This window comes from Emys orbicularis, chromosome 1 (genome assembly GCF_028017835.1).
Source record: "Emys orbicularis isolate rEmyOrb1 chromosome 1, rEmyOrb1.hap1, whole genome shotgun sequence".
Taxonomy (NCBI): Eukaryota; Metazoa; Chordata; order Testudines; family Emydidae; genus Emys; species Emys orbicularis.
This window is the reverse complement of record NC_088683.1, coordinates 7,957,012-7,970,041: the sequence shown is the minus strand read 5'-3', so window position 1 is coordinate 7,970,041 and position 13,030 is coordinate 7,957,012. Positions and strand designations below refer to the sequence as shown.

At 41.7% G+C, this 13,030-nt stretch overlaps 1 protein-coding gene across 2 annotated transcripts in view; it reads left to right on the top strand.

The window, feature by feature from the left end:
* Positions 1-8,716, top strand: part of UBE2H (ubiquitin conjugating enzyme E2 H) — a 71,876-nt gene extending 63,160 nt beyond the window's left edge. Inside the window, exons 7-8 of one of the 2 annotated variants that reach the window (XR_010561398.1) lie at positions 4,454-5,790; positions 6,709-8,716. Coding sequence is in view for 1 of the 2 variants with exons in the window: in XM_065404473.1 (XP_065260545.1) it covers positions 4,454-4,578 (125 nt within the window). In the remaining variant the exon portion in view is untranslated. Of the gene's footprint in view, positions 1-4,453 lie in introns of both variants that reach the window. The other variant, XM_065404473.1, reaches the window with a different exon arrangement.
* The last annotated feature ends 4,314 nt before the right edge of the window (positions 8,717-13,030 follow it).

The following is a 13,030-nucleotide window of genomic DNA, read 5'->3' as shown; positions in this document are numbered from 1 at the left end:
GAGAACCTTTTTAGTCTTTCCATCCTAGAAGAGAGGAAATTGGGGGGGTAGGGGGGATATTTTTTTTCCAAAGGCACAAAGAGCCAGTTAAGCAATCAACTTCTATTGAAGGTCAGTGGGATTTGAGTGCTTAACTCCCATTTGTGCCTTTTAAAAAAATAAAATAAAAAAAAATCAGGGCTGGCACTTGATATTGGTGCATAATTTTAGTAAATGGTTAAATACTGATAGAGCTGTGAATGGGGTATAGATATAGCTATTTTGCATTCCTTTGGGGCTAAAATATTTGAAGCAATGTTGGTTCTTTCTTGGTATGAAATCTTGATTTCAAACCTTTATGCTAGACACTTGAAAATATACTTCCTGTGGTATCTACAGGGCCAGCAGAATGTACAGTTCAGTGTCATCTTTCCTTAATGGATTGAAAAATGACTAGATCCTCCAGTGTAACATGAGTTTAACCCAAAAAGAGGGTTAATTGTTTAGACATGAAAGTTCCCTGGAAGTCAGGAATTTCCAGAGGTTAAAATGAATGGCCATCCTGCTGATGGCTAGGCGTTCTCGCCCCAGTTTTCTAGTATGGCCTAGCAAACGAGTGTCAAGGGTTTAGATGTGTTGATGAGTGGTAAGTATCTATTTGAGCTAAAGTTGCCTCTGTGCTTTATAAGCTGTGGGCCTTGGGTCTTTGGAGCACTTTGAGAGTCAGTGAAGTGGCGGGTGGTCACATGGCTCCTGTCCTTGTTTTTACCTGCTAAATGTCAGGATGACAGCTAGCTGCTGTATCTAATTGCTTTCCTAGTATTAGTCTCCCACATAAGCAGGAGTGGTAGTGAACTCAGGGATATTGTGAGGTTGCGAATGGGAAGAGGTGTTCACAAGACTATCTGAGGTGTTGTGTGTGATCTGAAATTTCTAGAGAAGAGGAAGGGTGGGATCCTGTTGCTGGGGTGTGAAAGGTGTGTGTGTGTGTGAGAGGTTTATCTGGGCCAATACCACAATATTTTTTTATTGGAAGTTCAATTGATAAGCAAGACAGACCCCAAAACGGGCACCCAAGAAGTTAAATGCTGCTTTTGAGCAGATCATTTTTGTTAGTATACAAGATCCAGTTGCACAGGACCAGGGCACTTTCCTTTATCACATTATTGCATTCATGATATGGTTTCCAGAAGGGTAGGGAGCCTGACCGTCTGAATGTCTTCACGCTGCATGCAGCATCACTGCAAATGTTCTACACTTCCTAGTGTTTACAGAACGATCGTTATTGAGCTGTTTGTGCAAGTTCTCATGACACACACTTCAGCAACCTCTCACAGGTGAACATTGCAAATTAAACCATTAGAGAGAAGCTGCTTGTCATTAGAAATCAGCATGTGCCTCCATATGGGTTTGAAAGCCCCTTTTAGCCATTTGGCTCAAGTACTTTAAATGCAGAGGGTCCCTGTAGTTCAACAGCACTTCAGAGTCTATTCTTGTAGCAGGTATTAAAGCATCTAGTGGCCTAATTCCATAGCCTCAATTCCAGAAACCTTGGCTTCTTGCAACTTAGCCAGCTGGTGCCTGTATAGACAATTAACTATTTGAAGATGTACTGTGGGTAGCTGTACGTCATGCTAGAAATAAGCACTGCAGAAATTTGGAGGCAGTGGGAAGAAAGATGTTGCCAAAGATTTAACATCCAGCTTAACTTTCTCTTCTACTGAACTGAAAGATGCAAGTAGATTATTGATGTTACTTAAGAAACAAAACTAGCTTTTCAAATGCAAGTTTCTATGGTCATGTATGTCTGGCATCTCGCATTACAAGTGACCTCCCACAGTTTCATAAGCACATCTCTCTTGGCATGACATGAAACAAAGGATGGCCAATTAGCAATGTTTTAGGCCAGTGGAAGGGAAAATACAGTGTGCAAGACTGATCCTCCCTCCTTTCTGCCCCATGAAACTCAGTTAAGGAAAAGAGCAACACTTTCAAGTCCTTTAGGCTGGGATTTCTTGATACGAATTGGAATTCATTAACACCTTCTATTGTGGGAGCTAGACATCATTAAGCATAAAGGAATGGCTGCTGCTTTAAAAAAATCTGTTTGGGGGCTTTAGAAGCAAACCATCTTGCCTTCTGCTCATGTCCGTCCTGTGAAAACTGCCAGATTAGCAACTGAAATCTAACCACGGAGCAGGTACAGCATAAGAAATGCTCACCTCACCTTGCTCATGTACCTCGGTCCCAAACTAGAGGGATGTACCAGACTTAGATAGCTCAGGTTACATAACCTGTTCACCTAGATGGTGTGGCATGTTTTCCCAGTGCCTAGTTGAGAATAGGATTTGAGAGCAAGCTGGCTGAAGTTCAATCCAGACAAGACAGTCTGTTAATACTGCAAAGAAAAACCCACAACACCAGGTCTCGGACTATGGGTCAATTGACTCTGGCTTGTGGGGTCAGGCTGCAGGGCTAAAAATAGCAGTGTAGGCAGTCATGGGGGGGAGGGATAGCTCAGTGGTTTGAGCATTGGCCTGCTAAACCCAGGGTTGTGAGTTCAATTCTTGAGGGGGCCACTTGGGGATCTGGGGCAAAATCAGTACTTGGTCCTGCTAGTGAAGGCAGGGGGCTGGACTTGATGACCTTTCAAGGTCCCTTCCAGTTCTAGGAGATGGGATATCTCCATTAATTATATGCTCAGGTGGGAGGCTGGATTCCAGGACCCTACCCCCTTATCTCAGGCTGCAGCCCAAGCGGGAACATCTACGCTGCTATTTTTAGCCCTGCTGCCTGAGACTCAGTGCCACAGGTTTTTCTTTGCAGTGAAGATCTACCCAAAGATACTGGGTTGGAGGAATGATCCCCGCATGTACACCCTTTTTCAGGAGGTTTGCAAATTCGGGACATGGCTGCTCTTGGAAGGTCAGGTAGCGTCAGCCAAGATCCTCCTCTGTAGGCACATGTAGTAAGATGATTGTGACCCTCAAATCTGGACATAGTCTCAGTAATCCTGCTCCTAAACTGGATTTAAACTGGATTACTACTGTGCATTCTGCATGGAGCGACACTAGAAAATTGCAAACGCCACAGCTTGCACAAAATGCATTTGCCTTCCAGAATCCTATTAAACCAGTTTTGTGACCTGTGCTGGCTCCTTAATTGCTTTTGGTTGTAATTCAAGGGGTTGATCTAGCTAACTAGAGCCTTGCATGGTTTGGGTCTTGGCTTTGAAACCTCATCTCTTTCTAGGAACCACTGCAGTAGCTGAGATTGGCTGGGGTGCTTGTGTTTAGAGCTCCTAGAATTAAACGTCTGGAAATTGATAGCTGGGAGTTCCTGGGGAGCGCCCTCTAGAATTTTTTCTCTGCTACTATGACTGCCCTTGTCTGATACTAAAGCATAGTGCAAGGCCCCTCTCTTGGGGGATAGAGAGGTGGGTTGTTGCGGTTTTATTCTAGGGAACACAGGTTTGCATTAGGTTAAAAGCAGTAAATCTGTATTCCAGCTTTTTCTCCAACCGTCTTCATCTCCTCTCATCTCTTTCCTTCTCTGGAAGTTATGCCAGTATCATCAGTCTCTAATTCCATAAAGCAGTGTTCAAAACTTTTCCATAATGTGGGTTGTATCTTGAGAGGGTCTCCGATTCTCCTTTCCCCTTGGTACTGCGCGCACTGCATTGCCTCCCGTTCACAATGGCACAGCCACACTGTGCTACTAACAGCAATTGCTGATACATAATATGAAAACGAAGTATTCAAGATACTGTATTATAGGTCAGCAGGACAGACCAGTACAGTAGCTCTCAGCCTTCCTGCCCGATGACCAAGTATAGCCCTTGTAGAATATCCCAGATTTTTCTTCTTTTCCAGGAGACCTGGATTCACTATGACCGTGAATTTTCACAGCCTAACCTGTTGTGACCCTAATGGCATTGTGGGCCAGCTCTTATCTCGGGTTTCATGACAATATGTTTTGGTGGGGGGGGGGGGTTTGGAGGGGGGGGGAAGGCTGAGCTCTAGGTTGGATTTTCTCATTTGATCACCTTTAATATGGGATGACTTTCCATTTTTATAGCAAATGGGTTCTGAACATGAGGCTTTTAAACTGGTGTATGTGCAGAAGTAGAAAGGGTACTGGCTGTTTCTAACTCCAAGTCTAGTGTTCAGTATCCTAACAATGTGTGTGTTTATCAACATATATGCCTCAGGACTTCATGCATTATCCAAGGGTCTTGCCTTTGATGCCTCTAATATGGCTGTGGTCAGACGAGATTGACCTTTGGTCTAAACCGATATGGCAATCCCTATGTTAATTTATATAATCATTATGTTTTATTGTCCATATATGGCACTATCCCACCGGCTGTCACATTAATTTCTTATTCAGCCATGCTCAGTACCAACCCATTTTTATAAACGGCTGTGAGAGTTGAACATATGCTGATTGTACCCTTTTCTTTCCTCACATACAGAATACATTCAGAAATATGCAACAGAAGAAGCACTAAAAGAACAGGAAGAAGGTACCGGGGACAGCTCATCAGAGAGCTCCATGTCTGACTTCTCGGAAGATGAGGCCCAGGATATGGAATTGTAGTAGAAGAAGCAACCTGCTTTTCAGAGAGACTATTATTTCCTAACCATGAGAAGCAGACTATAATATTCATATTTAAACAAAGCAATTTTTTTTATTACTAAACAAGGTTTTTATGAATAATAGCATTGATATATATATCACCCTTTAGATCTTGATTTCTTGGTCATTTCTCAAACCCAAGGTATATAGCATATTCCCACATTCCATTTTGGTAGCAATATGCAGCCCGAATGCATGCATTCATAATTCCATTTGGCCAAGTCAGCTTGTGTGCTACTGAACTGTCAACTCAAACAGCTGCTCTGATAGGTAGGGACTTAGAGATTTCCTTGTTATCAGTGGTTCCACAGCTACCACCTTGGATGATAAGATGGAACAGAGCTTTCTCAAAGTAAAAAGTCTAGGGGATAATGTAAGAACATTTTTAGATCAGACATTGAAATAAAAAGTGCTCCTTCAGGTCAAACTCGCTATCATAGTTTATGTGGAGTTGCATTTAAAAAGTGCACGGAGTTATTCAGAGCATCGAAGCTTAAAAAAATGACTTGGATTTTAAGTACACTTTTATATTGGACTTCTGCCCACCCTCTGAACTGTAGGGACCTACAACCACTCATCTATTTGCTTTTGGGACTTTGGAAAGCCTTCATCTGGACTTTACTCATTTTCTTGGTCTGGATTATGAGCTGTTCCCTTTTTTCGGGGGGGAAAAACACAATGCTATATGAACAGTGCTTTAATTTACCTGGAGCACATACAAAGGCAAACTCTTTGTCATAGTTTTGAAACTGCTACCCTGTAATAGCTTCAAGCTTTCCTTCTTGCTTGAAGTATGATCAAACACCTTGCAAACTCTCTCTATCTCCTAAAAGAGGGTTCTCTGACCAGATGGACTAGCCTTGCTGAGAGCTTCAGACCCATGAAGATTGGCCCATTGGCCATAGTCCATGAATCCGTTGGCACATTCTCTTTCCCATTTTTGTTTTTCTGTTTTCCCTTCTGCAGCAGCTTGGTAGCCATCTGCTTGTGTGTACAACAGACCAAACTAAAGTTTAACAAAGAAAAATCCTCTAAGAATATTTGAGATTAATAAAAATAAAAACCATAAATTGGGGAAACAAGCGAAAAATATTTTCAAGAATTCTTCTGAATGAAAAATTTGATTTCTTCTGGTGTATTTCAACATACTAAGTTTTTTATTTTTATTTAATGGTAAGAGAACCTAATACAGTAAACGCCTACCTGGGTTGCCAGTGATACTTGAATTTGGATAATTGTGCATTTGAAATCCTAACTAAGATGGATTTTTAAATCTGAATGTTACTTGCTGTATTCTTAGGGTTTTCTGAGGGGTTTGGATAGACAGACAGATACTTTAATATTTTTTTGGTGAAACCTTCAGGATAGTATGTGGAATTCAACCCACGCTGAGTGACTCTTGAACAGAGAATTTTGAATGACAGACTGGATTGAGTAAACACTTTTTTTTTCATTGTCCCACAAATGTTTTTCTTTTAGGAATGCCACCAAGTTTTGAGTTGATGGGGTTGAAAGATACAATCCTTTTTTAATCCATAAAGCACAATCCGTTTCTTTTTCCTCTGTTTTTTTGTTTTGGAAAAAGCTATATGAAGTACAATTTTGCTTTAGCATGATTTTCCTTAATAAAAATAACATACAAAGGGTTTCCTTATTTTATGTTAATTACGGGCATGAAGCAAAAGGTTTTTCTTTTTCTTTTCTTTCCTTTTTTTTTCTTTTTTTAAAAAGCAGTGATGTAGGACTGTGGTTAGTTACTGTGCTGAAGTTCTCTATCTAGCATTTGTGGCTTGTTGGAAGGGTAGTATTAACTATTTAACATGTAATGGTGTACTTTAACTCTTATCTAGCACGCTGTTTTCTCATTACTTTGGGGAGGGGGGGCAGAACTGTGTTGGCACTGTTTAACTTGCTTACCTGCTGAACTAGCAGTTTGCTTGTGCTATAACCTTTAACTGTAGGTGCTATTTAGGGGTAGTCTAAGTGCTGGGTGGTGATATCAGTTTAAAAACAACAAAACAATAAAAATTTTGTATTTTTTCAATATTGTATAAAAAATAGTGTTCTAATTACCTCTAATTTTTTTTCCAGGTAACTGTATTACTCTTCCCCCAGTCTAGTCAATGACCAGGTTTAACACAGTGAACACTTCCATGCATCTCTCTCACTTGAAGAAGCCAGTTTTCTAATAAAAAGGTGTCCTGCCCTAAGCTTCCAAAAGAATTACAATTAGAGCTGCAAATCTAAGGTAGACTCCTGGAAACGTAAGCGCACGTTTTACCGCATTGATTTTCTAGGTTGTGAAGATGCAGTTTGGCTTCTATTAGTTGTCCAAGTTGCTCTGCTTCCTCTGTACGTTACTTTGTGCATACAGGCAGCGGAAGCAAGGTATTGGTGGGTATAGATCTGGAACTTCTCCAGCAAGATGTTTCCTTGGATATTAATGGAGCTTTACACATGAAATCTCTAGCATTGCCTGCAGCATGTCGAAAAGATCATCTTCTTGGTATATTTCATGTTTGATCATTCTCCCCTGTAGTGATTACAGCAGGAAAGGAAGCCTACGGTAAATTGTCAAAACACCTGCAGTTCAAAGGAATATGGCCTAGTGTAAAACTCTTGTAGGGAATAAATGCGAATGGATTTCCCTTCTTTCTAGACTGGAACAGCTGCTTATTGCCTCATTCTGCCCTTTCTCCCATCTTTCACCTCCCTCCCCATCTCAAACAAGAACCGTCTGTAAATAAACTACACACCCCTAGTCTGGAAGAGAAAAGTGGAATCGTTTTGAAGCAGGATGCCCAGGTTTTTTTTTTTTTTTTCAGTTCCAGTTTCTTTTGAAATGCTAATGTTCTTTTTCTGAAAGAACCACTGCCATTCTCTTCCCTGTTCAGATGACTGAATCTCAAAGCATCAGCCAGGTGGAAATTAACAAGCCTACTCCAACATGACTACGATTGATCCACTGTATGTAGATTCGTGCTCTCAATGAATCCCTGAATATGAAAGCTTGTTAGTAACCTATTCTCGTTGTTATGGAAGTAGGCTCTTTGGCTTCACGTCTGATAGCTTGTCACCTTGTTCTTGAGCTTTGTGTGACCTATACAAATTGAGAAATATCAAAGCTGCCCCAGATCCGCAGAAGTGTCTCAAGAAGCTACCTACGTTGCCAACTAGGTTAATCTTGAATTTCATCAGGCGTGTTTTCAACTCTCCTTGAGGTTTCCAAGTGTATTTTCTTGGTTCATTTGACTTTCCATCATGACAATTTTAGACTTAAAAAATTAAGGAGGGGAGTCTTGGCGAAAGCTAATCTTAAGCGAGTGGCATCTCGATATGAACTGAGTGGAATAATGCTTTGTAAATTAACTGGTAATGTGTAAACCCTCAGTCAGAGGGGGGGAAATGGAAGTTAAATGCTATTTCTGTTACCTCTGATGTTCAAATTGGCCACTTAGGTTTATGGGAATACTACCTACATTGTCACTTCTGTAATCTCTCTTATCCATGTTTGATCACCACCCCCACATTATCTGCCTGCAGTGCACACAAACCAGGGAGATGGAGTCCCATTTTTCCCCATAAGGGATGAGAAATGCTGTAACCTGTGCTGCAGTTGGGTTGCCCTGGCTTTTTTTCCCCTCCCAGCAAGACTAATCACAGGGCATTCTGATGTAAGTGGTAGCTCTCAGGTATGCAAGGACACCCTCCACCCCCACCCTGCACCTTTGATGTCAGATCTATACCACACCACGGAGAGGGCAGGGCTGTTGGTTTGTTTTTCTTTTGCTTCTTTTTGCTCATCTGAATTCCGCTGGCACTTTAGCAGGAGCGTGTGCAGCATGAGAAATGGCCATTATTTTACTGACTGTATTTGATACCTGTTGTGTGATACTTGAAGAGATAAAGTATCCCTTCATTTGAGTCTAAGCTTTTTTCTTTTCTTTTCTTTTTTTCCTTTTTTCTTGCATTGTGATGATGTAGTGGGCATGCTTGTCACCATGACAAATGCCTCTTCTCTAAGAATATAACCTCTCAAATAGTTGTGTATAATTAAAGAACTGTAAACTTTTTTAAATAAAAGATGTATATACCTTGACACTTGACTGGTACTTGATCAGTAAGGTCTCGCTCTCATAGGCAGCATCTCCAGTGCCTCCCGTCTTTTAAACCTCCAGCCCCTGAGATTCAACAGCAGCTGTTAACCAGACTGCCCAAGATTCTGCCTTCAAAACCAGTCCAGGTGTTTTCTATAGGAGATGCTCTGGTAGAAAAACGTCCCATTGCATATGCAGAGTGTCTGACCGCAGTGTTTGATGTAACAAGGTTATTATAAGTCAGGCAGTTTGTTAAAAATAGCTGTACTGTACCATTGTGATGGGTGCAGTAAAAGAACCTAATTAAACTAGTATAAATTGGTTTCTTTGGTTGTAGGCCCATTTGCAGATAAGGTTTGTGAAACTTGACTCTGGCCAACACTAGATGGCACTATTTGCCACATTCTCCACAAAGTGCTCTGGCAGATTTTAGTAAAGGGTGTTTCAACCAAAACTGTAAATTCGAATTATGCTGTAAATTCAAATTATGCCCTAAATGTGTTGGTAATGTGAGCAAGCAAATGAGCAGGTTTCTTCATCTTATTAGAATGGATGTTAAGTGAGCTCTTCTAGGAAAATACCTAATGCATTATATGTACATAGATCATGCCAAGTACTTTATAAAATGTGAATTGGGGGAATAGGGGAGTGGTTCCAAGGTGTTTGCAATTTAAATTGGCCAAGGACAATGTGGACACAACAGTGCCAAAGTTAGAAAGCTGAGACCTCAACAGTGAGATCATCTATACAGGAAGGCTTTGGGGAAAGTGGATTTGAAGGGTGGGTGGATATAAAAGTATTAACTTACAGGCACAGTGTGTCAGTCATTCCAATTTTACAGCTAAAGGACATAACCAATGCTCTTTCAATAAGTTCCTCTAAATGTAAGGAGAAATGAAGAGGTCTGTACGTTTTTCCTGAAAACTGAATCTGAAACATATTAAACATAAAAGGAAATGTCCTGAATTCAGAAGCTAGCACAGCCATTCAGTAACCAGTACTAGGATTCCAATTGCTTGGTCAGCAGGTGAAACACAGTTTTTAGCTTCAAAATACATACTTGTCCTTGGAGTTTCTGGTTTTCTACGAAGCCAGGGCCCTATTAAACATGCCTCACAGTAGTTATGTTGGATGTGCCAATGTAATCTGGGCTTTGTGCAGGGCAGGAGAGCCCTATGTCAAATGTGTATTAAACATTTCCACCTGCCTTGGGCTCACGCCTGTTCATCACAATCTGTTAATGGACCCCCTTCATCTCGTCTGTTACCCTTTGTTGTGTCGTGTCTGAACTAGATTGTAAGCTCGTTGGGGCAGGGACACGTATCGAGTGCGTATGGCATTGGACAATGCTCGAGACACAATATTTGCAAAGATTTTTCCATAGCCTTTCCCTTGCAGATCTGCTTCTTGTGGTTTCATTAGCTAAATTCACATCGACCAGGGGACGTCGCTTGCTTATTCTAAAAAAGCCAGTGGAACTGCTTTTAGCTCTCCAGGGAAATATGCCCGTGGTTGAATTCTGGAGAAAATCCTTTACATTTTCCAATAGTTGTGATTGTCTTCGTTTGTCTGGTGTTTTGATAAGGTATGTGTGTGCTGGGTTTATTCCACTTACCGGTCTACCTGAATTCCCCCCTCTATTTTCAATGGGAAACGCTATTTATTTCAGCCCTATCCTAAGCAGCCATGGTTGAAATGCATGGTTTAGCAGCTGCCTTGTTCTACTCAGTATTTGTATTACAGTAGGGCCGGCCAGGTTGTCCCACCAAGAGCAGGGCCCCATTGTGCCAGGGGTTATACAAACATGCTAGGACAGTCCCTCCACTAAAGAGCTTAGTCAAAACAAGATGCAACAAGTGTTTGTAATGGAGGAGAAAGGAGCATGTGGTCACATAAACCACCAATGGCTGAGTCCATTTCTTAAACTGTGGTGCACCTCTCAGGATTACACTACAGATCTATTTAAATCCTTACCACGTCTACAATGCAATGCATTCTCCTATTATCCTGTTCAGTCCTTTTCTCACTCCTGCCACCATATATTTCTTGTATGAACTGATAATGCAAACGTGACGACAAATATTTACTCAAAATCATTTGAAAGTTAATTCACTGCAGTGTCTTCAGCTGGCAAATGGGTAAGAGACATGAGATGTAGCTTTAAATTCAGAAGAAAAAAAGTAACTGCTGTTATGACGTACTTTTTTAAAGGCTTTTGTTTGTATTGTTTTGTTTCTGAAATCACGGGACACAATACGGTATAAATAGATAAAACGATGGCTATTTTATTTATCTTCCTAGCTGCAGTGTAATTGTTATGGCGAACAAGCACTTTTATTCATGAATGAAGTTTTCCCTTTTCCAAACCTCTCAGGTCTGGCTTGTTTTAGAGGGAAGATGCTTATTTTACAGCAAGGCAAGCATTACAGATAACAATACTTTAGACGTCTATTACAACTGCTGAACAATTAGTGTCTTGGGCCTATAGTTCTCATTGAGTTGGTCATTTCATTGTAATTTAATTGTCTCTGGTTGATCATAAAGGTGTTGAATTTTTTTGACATATTAAATTTGCTTGTTCATGACCCAAAAGTGGAGTTTTTGGTAATGTCTGTAGAAAAACAACTGAGCTCTTGTAATGAGCTGGAACTAAACTGGTTTCTGATTGAGGCCTTTGGACACTACTGCAATGTGAGGGTTTGAGTGGAGCAGGGTGAGATTAGTAACAGCTTCCAAGTCCTGAGTCCACATTTCCGTCATGTGACTTGTGAAATTCCTGAATCTAAACAAATTAAATTGCACTTGAGAGTACCATCGCTTGTTGGGGGATGCCAATGGAAGGTAGACCTCATTGTAAATTCCTTATAACTGATCAACTAGAGTGCAACCTATGGGTCAAGTGGCTAGGCCAGTGAGTGTATAGACCTAAAATGACTTCCTAGAGAAGTTAGGAATGGGGTCAGGAAGACAAAACGATAATCCAATTTGCCATGCAGTTCTGCCTCTCCAGTGTGGGAGGGGAAGTGTGTTGCATTGCAAAAACCATCTGTTACATTAGATGCAGAAGCAGCAAGAAGATCTCCATAGATTTGAAGGGGATGTAGCTGGAATTACTGCACTTCCTTCTGGGAATGTCAGTTGCAGGAAGTGCCAGATACACTAAAAAAAGAGTTTAGAAACCCAACAAATTTTATGAGGCTGGAGTGATTAGTCTTTATAATGAAAGATATACATAGAGCTCAGGTTTCCAATCCCGGGTGGTATGAAATCTGCCTGGAGTGGGGTTGCACCTCCAATCTTCACTTGTCCTGGCAGCGCCAGAGCCAGAGACAGTGCAGGCCTGCGATACCTCTGCTGACAAGAATCCTGTCGACTCCGAGCTGGGATTATAAAGCCACCATCCTCACCGGTATGCCCTGAGGTTGCAGTGGTACTGCCTCTGTAAATGCACCCTGGGTGCTTTGATTATAAGCATCTATAAATACAGGGAGCGTGAACACCAGTGATTAAGAGGAATGTGGGATGATGCAAAGGGAGTTACAACTAGGAGTAAAGGAAATATCAGGAAGCATTTCCTAGCAGAGACCTGTTGGCCTCCCACTGCTCATGTCTTTTACTGAAGACTGGATAACGAACGTACTGTTGGGAAAGCTCCTACGCTAGCCAGATGGATGGATTACTTGAGCTAAATAGCTGCTTGCGATCCCGCAATTGTATGAATGTTGGTTTGTTTGCCCACTGGTTCCTCTTGACTATTGCCACTTGAGAGCGCTATCTGCATTCTCTCCTAGAGCAAGGTTTGCCTTCTGCATGTGCCTCATCTGTTCGCCTTGTGCCTTTAAAAAATAGAACATTTGGTTTGAGGAACACCGAGTTTCAATGTCTCCATGGCTGGCATAGGCCTTTCAGAATCGGTGGTGGTGGTCCCTTTTGTGTGTATTTTTGTCCTTCAGGAGTTTCCCTCTTTGCAGAAGATCAGGGAGCCAGCCGGTGAGCTTTCCAAAGTGTCCCAAATGCAAGCTGGAGACTGGTCAGAGGGACTCGTGGCTGTGGTCTGCTTGAGCCATTGGGCTTTGGGGAGAACAGGCTGGTTTCTTGTGAGATCCCCTGAAAGGTGTTTCAGCTTCTTTGCATGTAGTTGAAGGGAACAGCAAAATGTCCCAGCTGGGAGTCAGTGTTCTGCATCAGTTGCTAGATTCAGCACAGGCCTGACTCGCTGAGCTCTGTGAGTGCTGCTCTAGTGTCCTGGAAGCATTTAACCAGCTCCTGTATAGTGGAGTTGGGGCAATGGCCGAACTGGACATGCCCCGATGGAT